Genomic DNA, 20,125 nt, shown 5'->3' with positions numbered 1-20,125 from the left:
TTAGAGTTGCAGAGAAGTAAAAGTTTTATACTATAGATAGTACTTAATATCTTACAGTGTTGGGTCCTTATTCAGTAAAAGCACTTAAGCATGTATTTTAAAAGGAGATTTTCAAAGACAAAAATTGATTTCTGGCAGAAACAGATCAGCTAGTTATCTTAAACTAAAGGCCTGTTGTACCTTTGAAAAGCTTTCCTACCCACTTTAATAGGACCTAAACATATGCTTGAAGCTAAGCAGAAGCTTTAGAACTGAATAAACATGATCGCAAGCATACATTTAAATGTATTGCTGAATTTCATTCTGAGGGGAACCAACACAAAATGGAAGCTAGTTTAAATCCATTGAGAATTCCCCAATGTGAATTATTCAGGTATCCCCGCTTCAACTAATTGTTCAAGCTGCAGAGCCAGTGAAATATTTTGATAGAGCAATATATGACATCAAGGCAGCATAACAGTAACACACACTCTAATCTCCAGAAAGTTGTCAGAATTTCAACATTAAACATTAAAAGCATTTTGAACTATCTTTCATGATTTTTATAACAGTTTTTTCATTGCTTAGAACTACAGTCTGGAACTGAAGACTTACCACATAGAATTAATTCCCTCCTCACTTTGTTGTAGAGACTGTGAGATCTTGTTTAGGCTCCAAGTTCCGACCTGTATGCCATCATTGTACTTGAAAGCTGTTTTCTGGGGGGAGAGAGGTCCTTATTAACAGACATTGTCCCTGGTCACAGAGCAGGGGAAAATAAAGAGCAAATGTTCACTGCAGCAAAGGCAACAATGGCATACGTGCCAACAATATTAAATCTGAGCATTGTTTCAATATTTAATAACGTTTTCAGCTATATCTGGACAGCAGCAGGCATTGCAACTAACTGATAACATTTGACAGACACACTCATGGTTTTACATTTGCTCTTTCAAAATACAGGCACTTGGATGTGGGTGTGTGGGACAGGCTGTCCTTAGCCGAGGAGCCCATGGTGGACCCATGACGATATCGGTCGGATTTGCAATGGCAGTCACCATAGCAGTGTATGTATCGGGGGGAGTTTCTGGTAAGTGACTTTTTTTTTTCCTTATATAGCATTTATTGCCAGTCTTAAGGCTACCTTATTCAATTACTTCCATTTCATGGCATAAACAGTTACTTATATACCAATAGCAAGCACCATTACAGCAGAGTCTGCATCAGTTTCACAGGATGGTCAGGGCTGGAAGGGACCTCAGAGACCACCCAGCCCAACCCCTGCCACAGCAGGGTCCCCTCCAGCAGGCTGCACAGTCACGTCCGGGTGGGTTTGGGATGTCTCCAGGGAAGGAGACTCCACAGCCCTTCTGGCAGCCTGTGCCGGGGCTCTGCCACCCTCCAGGGAAGGAAGTTCTTCCTCACACCCAGCTGGAGCTGCCTGTGTCCCAGTTTGTGCCCGCTGCCCCCTGCCCTGTCGCTGGGCACCACAGCCAAGAGCCTGGCCCCGTCCCCCTGACACCCCAGTCAGGTGTTTGTGTGCGTGGAGAAGATCCCTCTCAGCCTTCTCCTCTCCAGGCCGGGCAGCCCCGGCTCTCCCAGCCTTTTGTCATCAGGGAGACGCTTCAGTCCCCTCATCATGTCTGTAGCCCCTCACTGGACCCTCTCCCATAGTTCCTTGTCTGGAACTGGGGAGCCCAGCACTGGGCACGGCTCCAGCTGGGAGGGTCACCTCCCCCCACCTGCCGGCCACGCTCCTCCTCGTGCACCCCAGGGCACCGCTGGCCCCTTGGCCACCGGGGCACACTGCTGGCTCGTGGGCACCCTGCTGTCCCCCAGCAGCCCAGTCCCTTTCCCGCAGAGCTGCCCCCCAGCAGGGCAGCCCCAGCCTGTGCTGCTGCGTGGGGCTGTCCCTCCCTGGGCAGGACCCTACGCTGGCCTTGGTGGCACTTCCCCGTGTCCCTCTCTGCCAGCTCTCCAGCCTGCCCAGGTCTCGCTGAAGGGCAGCGCAGCCTCTGGGGGGGCAGCCGCTCCTCCCCGTTTGGTGTCACCAGCAAAGGTGCTGAGGGCGCGCTCTGCCCCTCCACCCAGGTCACTGGTGAAGGAGTTGAACAAGGCCGGGCCCAGCACTGACCCCTGGGGACACCGCTGGCCACAGGCCTCCAGCGCGACCCTGTGCCGCTGGTCACAGCCCCCCGAGCTCTGCCGTTCAGCCAGTTCTCAGCCCACCTCACTGCCCGCTCCTCTAACCCGCGCTGCCGAGCTTACCTGTGAGCGTGTTGTGGGAGACAGTGCCAAAAGCCTTGCTGAGGTCAACGTAGACAACAGCCACCGCTCTCCCCTCATCAACCCAGCCAGCCATTCCATCAAAGGAGGCTATCAGGCTGGTCAGGCATGAGCTCCCCTTGGTGAATCCGTGTTGACTACCCCTGATAACCTCCTTTTCCTCCGCATGCTTTGAGGTGACCTCCGGGATGAGCTGTTCCACCACCTTTCCAGGGATGGAGGTGAGGCCGACTGGCCTGTAGTTTCCCGGGTCCTCCTTCTTGCCCTTTTTGAAGACTGGAGTGACATTGGCTTTGCCCCAGTCCTCGGGCACCTCTGCCATTCTCCATGGCCTTTCAGAGATGATGGGGAATAGCTTGGCAATAACAATTTGCCTGTTTCGCTTGTCAACAATTTGTCCTTGTTTCTCTCAATTTTTTGTGATCGACAAAATCTTCCACCAAATTCTGATCTGAGCTACAGTGTGCAAACCTTGGCAGACCTCTGGCTTTTATGGAAAGTGATCTCTGCAAACCAGAAATCTTGATCTTGCTTTGAAAATTCTGTCAAGAGGGATGATACTGGACAGCACAGGCACTGTGTTTATGGAAATAACCATGAAAAGCTTATGGAATCCAAGCCACCAGCTAAAATGGTTCCAGCTAAGTAGAAGGTAGAATGACCAGCTAGTGGGTCTAATAAGCAGCGTTCACTTTACAGAGTGCAATTTCTCTCCTCACGTCCTATGACAGGCAGTAGCAAGTCTGCTCCTATCTGTTTGCTTATTCACAGAAGCAGCAGATTACAGAAAACAGAAACAGCAAAAAGATTCAGTACTAGAGATCCATTCTGTGATATAATGTCAATGCATTGCCCTTGTTTCTGCTATAACATGTCCCCAATGTATATTGGTCAGGCATCTGTCCTCTGTCTGTAGCTTGGCTAGCTAATCAGTGTCTACATGTGCCATATTGGATGGTGCTTTCTCTGCTATTTCCACCAATTTTTTTTGGCCAAATTAATATCAGAAACATCAGCATAACTGCTTTTAACATTTAAATTCTCCCTTTAAAACAGAAAACTCTAAGTTGTAACAATACATATTTTATGTATTATAATACATAATGTTCCATGTTGTATGTGGAGTTTATATTACTCTCCTAAAGTAAACGGTGCCTTTGTACTCCAGTTCTCATAGAGACATTTCTTACCCTTCATAAAGAGGGTAATGTCCATCTGGGCAAATATCTGTACATATAACTAGGCCATTATAAGTAGTTGCTATAGCAAAAATTAGCATGGCCTATTCTCTTCTCCTTTACAATCTCTTTTATAGAGGCACCATGCATGAGGAGGTTTCTAAATTCACATTAGAAAGTGCTCAAGGTACCACAAAACAGGTGGTCTTGTTACTGTCATTGAAACAGACCAGAACGGTTCCTTAATACCACACAAAGTTAATTCAGCAGTACATTCCTATTACCTAAATACCTTTAAACTACAGCTTTTGGTTTACATGTAGGCAGGTAAACTCTCCTAAGGCAGTATCATGAAAAAATCCACCCAAAACTCACAACAAAACCCTGGAAAGACACTAACCTGCCCTATGTTTGAATCTTTAAGGGATATTCATCTCCACTAGATAGAAGATTAGAGCTCAATCCCAACAGGGCAGAGCAGTTGCAGATGTTGTAGTATTGTGCTTCCTGTGGTTTTCCCATGACAAAGGATTCTGCCTGCAGTGCGTTTTCTCTGTGGAAGAATAGGAACAGATATTTCAATAGGCTGTGATTATCCAGCATATGATTACTAGTAGACGTTTTAGAACATCAGTTCCCACAAAATTTGTTAGCAAATTCTGTGCCTTTTTGGCCATGAAGTCTCATGTTTAAGTACTGCTAAAATATTTTGCATCAGTTTGTTTTGAAATTCTAAATTCATGGTAGCATAAAATACATAGTCTGTACACTTGGTGAATTTGAGCGTTTTTATCTAGGGGAAAATTCCCCTTTTAGCTTTTCCTCTATCTAATTTTCTTCTATATTACCTAGATAATTTCCCACTGTTTTTTCCAGCTTAACATTTGAAACAAATTAATTAACATGATCACTGCAACTACAAAAAAGTAGGGAATGCACTGTCCAAAGGGGACATTTTTTTTTTTTAAACTTGGGTTAACCAGTGGCATAGGAACCAAGAAGCTTTTAACTTCCCTATGTCAGCATGAGAGCCTTCAACTAGACTTTTCCTTTCCAGATGTAATGTTAATCAGAGATCTTAATATTATTATGACTTGTCCTGGCCATCACAATCACCCTGTATTATACACAGGTGGGGAACAATATCAGGTGTTGAAAGAAAGGAAAATGGTTCATTCCAGCTGGAGTAAAGAACAAAAGACAAGACAACAATTTATCAACATTCACATGAAGGGTTGTTAAATAAGGTGCCATCCATCTATTTGCTCTGTGCTGAAGAATTTGAAACACAGTAAGGAATTCAAAATTAATTCAAGACTGATGCTACTAGGTCAGAGTTTTGGAAATGATACAAAGAAGGTTTTATCCAGCTCATTATCTGTGTTTGTCAGTTCATTATGTATCAAAGGTGCCTGGATTTCATAAGATAATGACTCACTGACCTGAAGTGCAAACAAACACAGAAACTGTACATAGAGGCCCTTTCTCCATCACTAGGCTTTTGACAGACAAAGGTCACGCTCTTTTAGTTATTTTATTAAAGACAAAGGCCATTTTATTCTGATAACTGTACAGGCTGAAATTAGACTTTACCTGGAAAGTAAGCAATGGATCCCCTAGGTCTTTGCAAAACCTGGGGTTTACTGTATTTTTACTGAGGAGTACTGTTTCATCTGTTTATTTGGCAATTTGTACTTGTTAAGTATCAGCTACGTACTTGTAAGAAGTGAAAAATGCAAAAAGTGTTTTGGAAAAAATGCAAAAACCCCAAAAGCATTCAACACATTTTTTCCATGTTGATAAAAGATGTTGAGGGAAGTGACTAACTTGTGATATAATAATGAATGTATTTTAGAAACTTAAATTCTCACAGAGAATTCCAATGTTGCTGAAATCTTTTCCATGTGTGACTTTAGGTGTAGCTACTCCTAAATATAAAGGAAGGAAATTCCACAGGAAATAGAACTCCGTTTCAGCACAGCTACTTTATCAGTTTCCTTATTGTGGACCTTTCTGAAGGGTATAAGAGCTTGATGAAAACCTGTAATGAAGAACTACGCACTGTTATCCCCAGATCCCACGTAGGCATAGCTCACCAACAGTCAGCATGAAGCTGTACAGCCTTAACATTATTTTATTTTATGTTCATGACCAGGTCAAAGACAGGGACATAAACACTAGTTAAATGCAGGGTACTCCAGATCTGCCTCAAGATATATCATCAAGCCAGTAATAGTCCTTAATCTTAATACATGCTTGCTAAACTGAAATAATGTTCTACTGCCCCAATCCACCCTTAAAAATAAAAAGCCGACTCTTGAGGAGAAAAAACATGTGCAGAACGATGGACCCTCCCATTACAACCAATAGGACAGATTTAGGCTTTTTCTAGAAAAGTTGTCTATAGATCTATAGATTATATACTGTAGGGCAGCAGTTTGATAAATAGCTCAGTCTGCAGACATCAAGAGGGAAACTGGATCTTGGTGGCTTTCCCCCTCCCCCCCACTCTAATTCCATCCAACTTGTTTAAGTTTAATTGCAGTCAGCATTTAATTGCAAAATAACATCTAGAAAAGCATGTACTAGTCTTGTGCTCGAAAGTGTCCACATTTAAACAAACCCTTCACCTATTCTCATGTATCCGAGTCATCCATATGACTTATGTGGTGATTTATTTTTCAGGTGGTCACATAAACCCAGCCATTTCATTAGCCATGTGCGTGACTGGAAGATTAAAATGGACCAAATTACCAATTTACATATTAGCACAACTCCTGGGAGCATTTGTTGGAGCAGCAGCTGTCTTTGGGATTTATTACGGTGAGTGCACCTTAGACATGCTCACAGGACAACCTAGAGGTCAGGCAGTCTCTGAGGCCTCAGTTTTTCAATGAATGCCAAGCAGGCAGAGGACTTCACACAGGGCTAATGGCAGGGCTGAAGCTAAAGCCAATAAAGAGGAAAGGAAGAAGTATAAAGAGTTTGAAGGGGAAAAAAAGGCTCAAACATTCCAGGTATCCTACAACTTTTCTGAAACAATAATACTCCAAGAAATGTTCTGAAATTTAGAAAAATTATTCAGGGGAAATCAGATACTCTGAGAGCATGTATTTCTCAGTAAGGATTTTAAATTACTTAATAGCCAGGATATAGGGCTATTCATCTTCCAAGCAAATTAAAAACATTAAAGACCTGATCCAAGTGCCTGTAGGCAAGTATCACCAACATCGTTCATTGAGGTTACAGGATATGAGATCAAGTCCCCCCTGACTAAACTTCAGACCACCCTAGAGAGGTAGCTCTCCAAGGCAATGAACTCCAGGTAGAGTGATAAAGGGGTCACATATTAGAAGGGTGGGGGAAAGGAAAAAAAAAATTACCCCATCCTTGAGGCATGTTGCTTTTACATGGTGTGCCACAAAAGGAAAAACCCTAGTAACAGACTTCCTGACTTGATGAATACACTCAGTTGGATCAGATGCTTCAATCGCCTACTCCAAAACTCTGCTTCTGCTGACCCTGCTCACCTCATCCAAAGCATCTCTCCTATGGGTGTTACGCCTGCAGACAGTGCTGGATCTAGGTGCAACAGAGAAAGTATAAAAATGGAAATGCTTTTTTGTATGCCAGCTAGGTGCTCAGTACCAGTAGCAATCGTGAACAGAAAAATCTTCAGGAACTGTGCTAACTCTTTTGGGTTTAGTGGGGTTTTGTTTGTTTGTTTATTTGAGTTTAGGGGAGGGTTGGGTTTTTGTTTTAAGGTTAGTGTCATAATTTGGAGACTGTGGGAGTCCAGAACAGGATTTGCATCTGAATCCAAGTCCCCCTCAAGCCAGGCAGCCAGGATTAAGGCTGTGGCCAGGACGCAGCAGTATGCCGACATGCACATGGGGCTGGGGGTGGATTTGCTGTGTTCTGCCAAAGAGTAGCAGCAGGATAGGGAGCCAAGACAGGGGACCTAGGGCTAGGGTTAGAGACTTCTTCCTGTTATTCAGGAGTGCAGGATTTTCTCATGTCCCTATCTCTGCTCAAGTACTTTGCCCTCCTCTTGCTCTTTTTAATTCCCAAACCTCTTCTGTATTTCTTTCTTCCTGCAAATTTGCAAGAGAGTTGTGTACTCACTGAGGTCCACTGAAAACTCACCAGTAAAAATATAGACAAAGGTGCTCAACACCATCATCTTCCCCACACACACACATATCTGAGCTAGGTGCTTTCATTTTCAGCAACGCCCATGAATAGACATGCTAGGCTGCTGAACATGGGGCCTTTCCAAAGGTGTACAAAATAATCCACAGCATAGAAATTTTCTTATCCTTTTTTTTCTAATAGTTAAATGCAACAAAATTATCTGACGCTGCAAATGAGAGAGCCTGACCACAGTTAACAATTAAATGCTCTCTGCAGCCACATCATGGCTATAAGCAAAGCTAGAAAAAACAGAGGCAAGGAAAAATTGGTTTGTCTGCTATCTTCAGGAGAAGCTAATGATCCTCACCATGCCTTCCCATGGGAGATGGGGAGCTGTTTCTCTACCCACAAGTATCACCTTATCACTGGACCCACTCGTGAAATAAAGGCATAGTGTTAATTATTCATGCCTGCCTACGGAGATTTTTGAGTGCTTCATCTTAGTGTCTTCTTATTTCTACCATTTCAGGGCTTGTCAAGGCAGTGAATTATTTCAGTACAGAAGTCATATTATACTACTTCAAATACGTTTTAAATAGTCTAACATAAATATACACGTTTTTACAATATAAATAAATGTTTACAACACATATAAAAATGCACTAACTTAAGTATACTAAGAACTGAAGTTTTGGGCCCTGCCACCCCTCTCCTGTCTTGGCTGACTAGCATAGCAGTTGGGTGTAAAGCCCACACAGAGTGAAAAATTCAAACTCCTTTAAAAAAGGAGGTCTCTCAGGAGAGATCATTCCCAGAAGCTGTCGCTGCACAACTGTCAAATGGAATACAACAATTCCTGGCGGCTGGGAATCCACAACAGTACAATCAGAACACTATGAATTTATAGGGGCATCATGCCAAATGTAGGACCGCTTACTGAATAATGCAACTACGTTCAGAATCAGAAAATACTCCTTGGCACTGAGTTTGGAGTAATGAGGGGGGGGAGTGGAAAAACCAGCCCCATGGTGAAAGCTGGTGTCCATAAGAAGAGTACTTCAAGTCACAGGAGGTGGGTGTGATTAGTAAATTACCTCAAATCCATTAATTTGCTCCCAGAAAAAAGCATAGATTTCAGCTGAGAATGTGAAGCGCACAGACCTATCACATACATTCTAGTCCTAGGAAATCTACTGTTCATGGAGGAATGCATCCAGGTAATGGCTGTTTTCTATAGATGCCTTTATGGAGTATAGCAATGGAACACTTGAAGTCACAGGACCTAATGCAACAGCACATATCTTTGCAACGTATCCTGCTCCGTATCTTTCCCTCATAAATGGATTTGCAGATCAGGTAAGTGCACTTGCTGTCTTGATTCTACAAATTAAACATACTGAAAACTGTAAAACCAAGCAGTAATAAAAAAAAAAAAAAGGTCTCTAATGGGTATGATGAATCTCATGGTTTTGGTCATATATCACTGTGTACAATAGCAATGAGAATGCAATGCTGTTTGTGGGGGTTACATTTTAGTCGTATTTTACAAGTAAGATCATTTCAAGTTGTTCTTTTCACATACATCATATTAATTGTTGCACTCTACATGTCTTTAATGCAATATGTATAAGAGGCTTTCCCCAGCATAAATCAATGTTTCTACAAAAGCTTCAGCAGAGCCATGTCCATTTATGTCAAAGTCTAGCCCGTTTTGCAGGCCTAGTGTTTCTTAAGCAATGCTTAAGCAGACAGTTTAACACACCTTGAACAACTGAGTTTTTTGCTTCTGTAAGACTCCTCTCCAACCTTCTCTTTGCAAATAGTTTTGTATTATGTGTTACTTTTCAAATGACTGAATCTGAAAAAATCTCCATTTCCAATCTGCATCCTCTAATCCCGTTCATGAAACTTCATTTTTCACTGTTTGATATCTTCTGCCTACTTTGATCAGTTTAACCATCTTCTTCAGGCATATGTGAAATAAATACTGCATAAGCAAGCTATGAAAAACCAGGGATTACTGGAGCACAGGAATTTCTTACGTAAAAGATTGAAGATTGTTCAATTTGGCTTCAAAAAAATCCAAACATTGTTTTGAAATTTTGTAAGACAGACAATTCTGGTCTTTGGATCAGTCAGCAGACTTTTCCAGAAAATCTTTTTTACCCATGGATGTTTAAAAACAAAATTAAAAACAGATGAAACCAAAATAATCTTTAAACCCCCCAAACTTAAACTTCTTTAAATCAATATAGGAATTTAATGTGTTGACACCACTGAAACTTTTGTCTGTTTTTCCCCACGTTAATTATTAGCAAAACTGACATGTACAAAGCACTCAAATCAATTAAAAAATAAAGAGCATCACTTCCATCAAAGTAATTCCAAGAAAATTAACTTCATCAGCTCAGTTAGCATATGCAATACAGAATGCACATTTTAGTTATATATACAACCTTAATTTAGGTAATTCCTAATGTTTTAGGTGCTCAGTTTTGACTTTGTAGGCGTCACTTTTTTCTTCTTATGTTATGCAATACCTGGATAAAGAGTTATACACACATATGTAGTCTCATTTATCAGTGCAGGATACAGTCACATAAAACACTTTGGTATCAGTGTAATTGATTGCATTGGCATAGCAGAACTACCAAAAAATCAAGTAAATGGAAGTGTTATATTGATAGGAAAAAATGTGGAAACAAAGCATTAGACTTCACACAGGAGATGCCTTTTAAATCCCTATTCTTTCCACACCAGGTTGTTGCTTTTTCCTTTTTTTTTTTTTTTTCCCCCAAATGTACTCAGCACATTCCTTATCTTTTCCTTTCAGCACAGATATTAAAACTTTTTATTAGTGTGAGGCAGAGGGGCACCGGGTTCAAAATGTTGCTACTCTGTATGGTGGGATAAATTTAAATACCAGCTCTAAGCCACCACAATCCTCCGAGCTGCCATAACCCCTCTTTTCATTATTGGAAGGAATCTGCACATATTTATACAAATTCTTTTCTTTGCATTGGCCAGGTGATGTCAACAGCTGTTCTTCTTCTGGCTGTATTTGCTATTTTTGACACCAGAAATAACAGCGTACCAAAGGGCCTGGAGCCAATTGCAGTAGGACTTCTTATAATCGTTCTTACGTGCTCCTTGGGAATGAACAGTGGCTGTGCCATGAACCCGGCCAGGGATCTAGGCCCAAGGCTCTTCACAGCCGTTGCAGGATGGGGGATGGAAGTATTCACGTAAGTATGCCTAGATGTGAAGTAAAATGCTCTCAGCTAAAACTGGTTCATAGGAAAGCAAGATCCTGATTCAACATGGTACCAAGTCATACTTTATATACATACAGGTAATTCTTTGCATACCAGAAGAAGCTATTCATGCACTTTAAGCCAGACATCCTCTAGGAACTGGGCTTTAAAAAGGATTTCCTATTCCTAGGGCAAATCAAACACACATTATCCCCAATATCAATCATTGTTTCAAGCAGACCCTTCCCAAAATATCAAAGATTCTTAGAGGTCACTGAAAATATAAAAGCGCTTTCTTCTCTGGTCCTGCAGCTTTCAGAAAAAAAAGGAAATCGTGAGAGAGTTAGGTGGGAATATTTATTGGAAGTATTTACTGAGTGCTGTAAAAAACACAGACATATCAGATTGATTTAGGCTATTATTCCTACCGAGTTATTGCAGAAATACACAACAATCTAAGAGCCTGATTTCCTGCCTGGGAGCGAAGGAGTGAATGAAAGCAAGCTCCCTTCATTTTCCCACATTTCAGAGCACACTCTCAAATCCCTGTGCATGCGTGTGTGCACGCACACAGTCTTGGCTGGCCAAATGCACAGCTAATTAGTTGCACATCAAATCCACAGCTTACACATATCCAGTGTAAGAGGCACTCTGGGATATCTAAGTAAGAGTAATCTGTCATCAGGAGGTAGATCTTTCGGTTTATTTTTGTACAGTTTGTTTTTCCATTTATTTACAAGTCGAAATCTCCAGAAGTACTGTAGACCACTAGAGAGCTCTGGTTAATAGAGATTTCATTTTAGCTACTTCACCAAGTACAAATAATCTGTATTTATTTAGTATGACTTCCATCTACACAAATCGTGTGCCTTAGAGGAGAGCAGTAGCAAAGCTTCATCTGAATAGCAACAACAAAAAGCTAGGCATGGCATAGAAAAAACAGGCAGCGAGTCATGCCATAGGGCAGATCCAAAGCTCCGATGTAGTGCAGCTCTGGTGAGCCACTGGCAGGACGTCAGCTCTTCGCCCTGATTACCTCCAAAGTTTTCCTTCCCAGCACCTCCTGCCACTGTACCATTAGACTACACTTTTATTTAAGGAAAAAAAAGGCAGCAGCACACAGAGTGACACCCTATACCTAGGATTCTCCTCTTTCATGACTATTTAATGCAAGTAGTTGTTGACTATGATGTTAATTAGTGTCGTGTGCTAAAATTGTAATATATTGTTAAATTGGCTATTATGTTGCTGGAACAGACTGGAAGCCCAATTGTACTGTAGTCTAGTCACAGAATACCTGTGAACTCACCCCCTCTCTAACAGAAAGGTCTTACTTATTTACATTCAAGAAACCACAAGCAAACTATATCTGTAGCAATACGAGCTCTTCCTTAATTTAGTTTTAGGATTTATATACAGAGAGGGAATGCATCCCCACTGTGAAGACTATACTAAGAAATCTGAAAATGGAAACATAAAAAACAAGATACAAGATCTCTGGTCATTGCTAGGATAAACTTAAAGTCTTCTTCCCTACCTTCAGTTTTAAGGCTACAGCTATAGCAAAGTTCAAGGGAATGATCCAACAGGAATATGTTCTTATCTACAGTACAGATCCAAGTGGAACTTCAGGGGAACTTGAGCTCAGTTGGGCAGCTGGAAGCTGTGCATCAGTTGCAGGCCATGGGAAAAGCCTGAGCGATTGTGGCTAGGGTCCTGAACCGCCTGGTGCTCTCCTGGCATTACATGTGCATGAGAGGCTGAAGTGATGCAGCTACAGCTGACAGCTAAATCTTAGATGTCTCAGCTTAAATGGAATTCACAATTGTGAGGAAGGTGCTTAAGCTCTCCGGTAAAAGGCATGCCCAAGAACTGGGACCTAAGCATGAAACCTCCGCAGTGACACAAGGGAGCACTGCACAAACCGAGTGATAGGAAATCCCGAAGAGACACTGGACACTCACTGGAACAAGGAGGACCTCGCAAGGCAGCTGAGTCGCTCCCTGTGTGCATCAGTGAGTGTGCGAGTTTGCCTGCAGAGCAGCCAGGGACGACCAGGCCAGCCCTACTTCAGAACAGGTCAGATAGAAAGGGTGAGACTCCCTACACCCTGATCCCAAGCAAATGCTCTAAACATGAAGATAACTGGTTCACAGGGAGGAATACCCTCTACCCTCCTTTGTGCTTGCAGGTCCAGTGAATTCTGGTTTTGCCATGTTCTCAGGCAGGGAACTTCAAATAGACTGGAAGGGAGCACATCTGCTGGACCATGGCGTTGTCCAGAGGACAGAGAGGCAGCTAAGCAGGAGTTTGCTAAACGTTGCTGTTACTACATTTTGCACAAAGGTGCCTGAAGGTGTAGTTTCCTTGAGACCCAAGTTAAGGGACACAGGCTATGGTATGGTTGCCCTAGCTAGTGCACCTGGATCTGTGTTCATTAAAAGCTCCCATAAGAAGCTGTTCTGACCCAGTGCAGCTGGAAAGGGGGTGTCCCTCCAGCACCCTACAGACAGCACCATTTTCCATGCAGCAGATGCAGCCAGCGCTGTGGCCTGTTCCTGCAAACTGCTCAACCTACTGGGGTAGGCGTCACGGGTGGCAACTGTCCCCATCATTAGAGGGAACAGCTGGTTTTAGAGACCTAAACATTTCTAATTGTTTGTCCTAAAACCACGGAGATAACCAGGAGCCTTTCTTAAGCACATGCTTAACAAGTTTAAGATAAATGGTGGACACCGCAGTTTTGTCTGCAGTGAGAAGGCAGCAGCGCTCCGAGTACAAACCCCAGCCTGGATTTTGACAAGCGTAACAGGGTGAAACGGCAATGAGAACGCCAGGAAGGGCCCCGCAGAGCAGTAAATTCCCAGCAGCGTTTGAAGCCGGCCATAGCACATCTGCCCCTGGGTACGAGGGTCCCTTTGTGCCGGGCAGCGCACCCGGCAGCGCCCGGAGCCACCGGCGCGGTAACGGTGACACCTCGTGGCCGCCGGTACTGGGGACACGTCGCCCGGGCTAAACTGAACGGCGTTTGGGAAAGGGTCAGCAGCCGCACCTCTCGCCTGCACAGGGATGCGGACTGCCAAGGGTCTCGGAAATATTTTGCATTCTTCCCGGAGCATGGAACAGTAGCCAGACACGTTCCACGCTGCCGAACGGCTGAATTATCCCGGCATTCCCTAAGCAAACTGCTTTATCCCACCGCCCAGCAGCAGCTGGCTAGGCGAGATGCCCTTTTGCCAGCCTAAAACGGACCACGGCTCCCAGTCCATATAGCTTAAACGCTGCAGCTTCCCAGAAATTTTTGTAGTTAACACAAGCACCCCTTGCCCGCCCTGCACACCACCTCCTGCCCTTCACAGCCAGCTCCATCCTGCTCTGCTCCACAGCAAAGCTACCTGACGGCCACCCAGGCATAGCTGGATGCTCTCCCCCTAACCTGGCAGCAAAGCTATAAGCTAGGGCATAGGGCAACCAAAGGGAGCTTTGGTGAAGCTGTCTGTGCTTGTCACAAAGAGTTCTTGCTCCCGCGGCAGTGAAGGAGGATTGAGCGTCATGGAAACTTGTAACTCAGCTGTGTCCTGATCTTGTTTCAGGTTTGGCATCGCCCTCTATAAAGACTTTACACACGTTGCCTTAGCAGAGGGTGCCTAAAGTGCAGCTGACAGCAGCTGGTGCAAATACAGGCCACAATCTGGGGAAGGTCATTCAGGAGCCAACAAGGCACATGTCAGTTCATGGAACAAGACTAGAAAAACCTGCCAGAAACACCATCATATGCTGACGTACACACACGGGCACACACAGAGGAATGCATGCAAGTACTTGATAGAGATTTTGTTGTACTGATGAAGTCAATAAAACCTTAGTCCGTGCTTGTTCCAGGAATTCAGGGGCTCAGACATTCATGACTCAACAACAGACATATCTATAAACACAGTAGAACAATATCAGGACCTTTTTTATATCCTCAGGGCAAAACATAAATAATTCCAAAGGCAAAACATACACATTCAAGGCATTTCTGAACAAGGAGTAATATTATCATGAACAGGGCACTGCGATTAGCTCTGTTCTTTTCTTAACCATGAATTCACTTCTCCATACGTCTATAGAATGAGTGCTGCATAATTATCCTTACAGTTTAAAAATTCCCCTGGCATCTTCCTGTAAAGTTCTTCTCACAGATTAATTTGTCCCTTTGTATTTCTGGGAGAGAAAAAAAAATACATTACTTCTCCATTTTCAATATGCATGAAATTGAGGTGGCTGGGTTTTCACTGCAGACTCACATATTCAATTAATACAGCATGTTACTGAATCAAAAAAACCTTCATGCACCAGTACAGTTAGGAAAGTTTGTGCTCTGAAACCAGTACTCAGTAATTTACTGTCTGGATGTAGACCTCCAGAAAGGGAGAGTAATTCTACAAGCCCAAGACTCCTGCATAAGGAGGTTGTTAATTTTTGTTTTATATCATTTAACAGTAGACTTGTTTCTTTAAAAATGTTCATAAATCTTCACATTTAAAATTAAATCCTAGTAATTGTGCAAAGTGAATGTAAACATTTCAGTGGAGTCAATACACCAGACTTTCTTACTGAACACAGCCATTCTAAAAATGATTAAGTTTTAGGTGTATAAAACTTCTAAACGCTTATCTACCTCTTACTGAAAGACCCCACACTTTAAACGCAGGGATGAGACAGTACATCATGAAATTTGATTCTTGACTGCTCTGGTCAAGTATAATCTACTTTACAGTCAGTGTTTTATTACAGTCCTTAAGGCAAATCTACTTAAAATCAGGTATAATCTGTTATATTTGTCAAGAGGAACACCATATATACTGTTGCAGACCTGAACCTGCAAATTTCCATGCAGATGAGGTGACGCATTTTTGCAACATGCATTTGCATCAATCACTCCTGAAAACCTATTCATGAGCATCTGGCAACAGCATCAGTCAAGACTGCTGTGCCATAAATATGTCCCTGTTTGTTTCATTGTAAGTCAATGAAGCCTGTTTTCCACAAGAGAGAAATTATCCCCTGCCCCCAAAAACAGACATGCAGTAAAGAGGCCTTGTTTCTAAGGCACAAATACAGCACGTAGACCAACGTGCTTTGTGGTTGTTACTTAGCCTTTCAACCACAACAGGGGTAGGACAGACAGGGGTCTCACCCCTTTACAGAAATGTGAGTCAAAATAGAAAGGTCTACAATATAGCAAGTGTCACACCTTCATGTTTGTTCACTGCCAGATATAAGGCAGGGTGTTCACTAGAATAACAATTATTTTTTTTGTCTGTGTGTGTGTCTTACAGGGCTGGAAACAATTGGTGGTGGGTCCCTATAGTTGCACCTATGCTGGGAGGCGTACTTGGAGCAATGATCTACATAATTTTTATTGAAATCCATCATTCAGATACTCAGCCAGGAGAAGAAAATGATACATACGATAAATATGAACTAACCAATATGGAGTAAGAAGTAAAGAATTCTCATTGTCTTGTGCAGTTTTTATGCGAATGATTGTTTGGACCATGTTATAAAACCTGAATGCCTCAATTAGAAATTCACATTTCAAAGCAGAAAATCTATACAGAAGACAAGTTCAGAACTGAACACTTTCCATGAAACACTGGGCTGATGGCATTCAAAACTGGGAACTTGGGAGTGGGAAGGGTAAATTGTTGTTTTTTTCATATGTCTTTCAGATCAAGTTATATTCTAGATTAAGTTGTAGCAAGATTATGCACTGACCTGTTAATTCAACACATATGATCTTAATCATGTTGCCTAATTGACTGAAAATAGATAACTACCTATGCATGCAGTTTTGTAACTAATTGATTCAGTGCTGATTTAATGTGTAAGAGCATTGCTCACTTCTTGTAGCCATTATTTAATAATGGCTTGTCTGAAAATTAAGAACAATACCCAAATTGCCTAAATGTCCATTGAAGTATTTTTAAATAACTTAATTTTATGGAGCCACTAATTGAACAGCATGGAATCAGCTCATCAGTGATGAGGTTAAGTAACTCAGAATATTATCAAAACCAGTAAAATCTCTATGTTATAAGATCCACACCAAAAAAGACAAAGCTGTACTTCTGTATAGGTTCTTCACAGCAGTAATGTTCAGTTACTTTTAAACTATTTACTTGACCTTTATACTACCCAATATGAAAAGGCTAATCTAGAATATTAATCTGAACATCTTCCACTGTGCTTTCTGGATAAAATTCATTCCTGTGGAGATAAGCCTCTGTTGCCGGCCTACGCTGTGCAGAGGTCAGGACAAGGCCTACATCTATATAAGCTTTAAAGAGGCCTTCTGCTGCTGATCTGCATGGGGGGATTTCATTTGCCTTGTGGGAGTAATTTTTATCTTGGTAGCAGTAATTAAAATTAGAAACTGGTCTCAGACCTAGTCGTAGGTCTGAATTCCCAAAGGCCCGCTTCTGCAGAGTTCTGAAGCGGTTCTCTCTCGCCAAACAGCAGTGGTTGGACATAGGCCACTTCCTAAATATCCAGCCTTGAAAAATGGAATTATTTCTGCTGAATCATTGTGAGTTGAATGTATCCGATTAAATCAAAGTTCATTCCCAATATGTACACATATATATGTTGTTGGTGGTGATTATGAATAAAAGAGACATCCCATTCAGTGATGCTACCGAGCTATTTTCATGGCAAAACTTCAGGATACTAGTTCAATGCACTTATTCCGGGGTGCCCTTCCCTTTGAATGCCTACTGCTCTGCTCTAGAATTCTACACTTCTCCAATTTCACTCCTGAAGGGAGGAACCCTTCATGTTGCCAGTAACAGCCTGTGCACTTTGGCAAGGAATCCACAGAAGCAGTCTGGAAAATATCATGGTCAGAATCTGCCCCAGTATTTGGGCAGATCAGGCCTGTGCCACTGCACGCCTTTGTCATACTCCCTGCCAGATTCATGGCAGCAAAGGAGCTGAATTAGCAGGCTGAGCAAAGCTCTGCTTGCTGTGGCTCAAAGTCAGATGATGCTGTATACTTGAGGGAGCATAATTCCAATTTTAATTACGTTTTTGAAGAAAACTTACAGAACTGTAATGAACTCAGGTTGCCCAGAGACCATATCAACCCTTTATGAGTTGTTATAATGAAAATGCTCATTTGATTCAGCGTTTCTCTGCTGTGGGTAAAAACTGCTAATAGCTATACCCATGCACATTTGGCTGCATTGTATCATTATCCGGAGAGCTGCAATAAGAAGGAGGGAGCGTTTACAGAATCAGTCCTCGGTGTGAGCAGAGGCAGATACAGGACAATCAAGAGCACAATAGGGAAATTATTCCTAACTGTAGACCCTACATTGGCAGCACAGACAAACTAGTTCATCTGTCCTGAATACTGATAAATTGCACTACGTAAAACAAGGTGGTGTGTACAAGCAATCGCAGACTGCTCCTCCCTCTTGCAATGTGTGCTGTCTCTCACCCCTTGGTGATACCTGGCAGGAGCACTCTTGGGTGGCTACCAGCCATCGGTGTCTAGAGGGGGATTACATAAGTAGGAACAGTCAGAGGGCTGCCCTCAGGTCTAAAAGGCACTTATTCTTCCACTGATGCCAACATCTAAATGAAATATCTGTTTAGAAAATCAAAATAGACAGCTGATGAACCAGAAGTAACTGATTTTCTCCAAAATGGTAAGGGCAGGTTATCATTCAGTAGGCTTCGTATACCTCGTGGTATTGCTTCCTTAAATACACCATGGAAAACATGGGGAAAAGCAGAATTAGGGTCAAGAATGAGAAAGGGATAGTTTATTTATACAACCTACTGAGTGACCAGCCTGCACTTGCTGTGCATTGATCAAGGTACATAAAGCTGCACATTTTCTCAAAATCCTTCTGATCACAATAGGTTCTGTCTGTAAAACAACACAAAACCTTGTTTCTCCTACTTATGCCATTCCTATGTACTGAATTTCTATATAACTGATATTTACTTAGCTGAAGTAATCAGCACACAAAATGCAAGCAGTGACACACTAGCATGATAGCATAGCAATATCTAAAATATGCTCTCAACAAGTTGTTGTCAGTTCTGTGTTTGCTTAAAAAAGTTATTTTAAAGTTTTAATTACTCATTGAATACATTTGTGAATTCTTTGAAGACACATGGTACTAATACCACAATCCATACAGACTTCACAAAAGCCAGAATTTCATTCAGGAACAAGGTGTTACAGACCTGCCTCAAATTTTACATAGTTTACATTTGTAAGTATAAGAATGAATTCCTGCTTTAGAGACAAAAACTTAGCTGGATCTTCACTAAAGAACCATGACCAGTCTCTCCATAATAAAATGGGAACAATCACAATCATCTCATGCCATAAACTTACACAGACATCATGATCTGTTTTGTGCAAAACAAAAACGTGTTTTTACTTTGCATAAACTATGCAATTTTCTAATATCAACTGATATTCAGTGGTCACACTCATGTTGAATTAATCTAATAGAGTTGGCAAGAAGTAGTTTTTCCAGCTGTAAGACATTCTGGTTAATGAATTAATAGTAATCAGGCTTACTCATTTTAATGCTAAAAATATAGGTTTTAGTGCACTGCTCAACTTTGTTGTTTTGTTTTTTGGGGGGGTTGGTTTTGGGTTTTTTTTGGGGGGGTGGGGTGGGGGTGGAACAGCAATGTGTTTGTTCTTTAGAGCTAAACTTAGTACCAAAGTAATTTTGAGAATGATCCTGAAAATAGTACGGTATTAAAGGTTGGCTACTGCATGTTGTTTCATAGAAGCCAGTGGAATTACTCACAACGGGAGGCAATACAGGCAAGGCTAAGTGCTCAGAGTACAGTGGAAAGTGTACTTTCTTGTAGCTTTGACTGTGGATCTGGATGAATGTATTGTGGTTCAAAATAAATACAGTCAATCCCCAATAAATGCATTCCAGTACTATTTTTATAAAGAAATCTCCCCTCTGGCACCTAAGGACATATTAAGAAATAAAGAGCTGCCTATTATGACCTACAGTGTGTTATAGCCTTGTGCTGCAAAAACACATTGACTAACAAGCTGTATTCCCGAAGCGCAGACCCTGTGGCAGATTTTTTGGGGTCAGAAGCAGTGCCAAATGCTCACATATGAGTAATGGCCATTACTGGGCCAGGAGGACCCAAACAACAGCGAGAGAGCAAGGCCTCTCGCCTCTTGGACCTTTTCCCGTTCCTGTCTGCAGCCTGCCTAGGGATGCTTTCTGCCACAGCTTTCCCACCGGTCTAACG

At 42.2% G+C, this 20,125-nt stretch overlaps 2 protein-coding genes across 3 annotated transcripts in view; one reads left to right on the top strand and one right to left on the bottom strand.

The window, feature by feature from the left end:
- The window catches only part of ALDH1A2 (aldehyde dehydrogenase 1 family member A2), an 81,877-nt gene extending 81,027 nt beyond the window's left edge, over positions 1 to 850 (bottom strand). The window contains exon 1 of the mRNA XM_027777114.2: positions 595 to 850. The gene's annotated coding sequence lies outside the window, so the exon portion shown is untranslated. The remainder of the gene's footprint in view (positions 1 to 594) is intronic.
- Positions 1 to 17,504, top strand: part of AQP9 (aquaporin 9) — a 29,030-nt gene extending 11,526 nt beyond the window's left edge. For both annotated transcript variants that reach the window (XM_005230608.4, XM_027777115.1), the window contains exons 2-6: positions 943 to 1,069; positions 6,129 to 6,266; positions 8,815 to 8,933; positions 10,605 to 10,822; positions 16,156 to 17,504. In XM_005230608.4, coding sequence (XP_005230665.1) covers positions 943 to 1,069; positions 6,129 to 6,266; positions 8,815 to 8,933; positions 10,605 to 10,822; positions 16,156 to 16,318 — 765 coding nt within the window. In that variant the 3' untranslated portion in view covers positions 16,319 to 17,504. The remainder of the gene's footprint in view (positions 1 to 942; positions 1,070 to 6,128; positions 6,267 to 8,814; positions 8,934 to 10,604; positions 10,823 to 16,155) is intronic.
- Positions 17,505 to 20,125: the final 2,621 nt, after the last annotated feature.

Source organism: Falco peregrinus, chromosome 1 (assembly GCF_023634155.1).
Source record: "Falco peregrinus isolate bFalPer1 chromosome 1, bFalPer1.pri, whole genome shotgun sequence".
In the NCBI taxonomy this organism is placed as follows: domain Eukaryota; kingdom Metazoa; phylum Chordata; class Aves; order Falconiformes; family Falconidae; genus Falco; species Falco peregrinus.
This window is presented reverse-complemented; position numbering and strand designations above follow the sequence as displayed.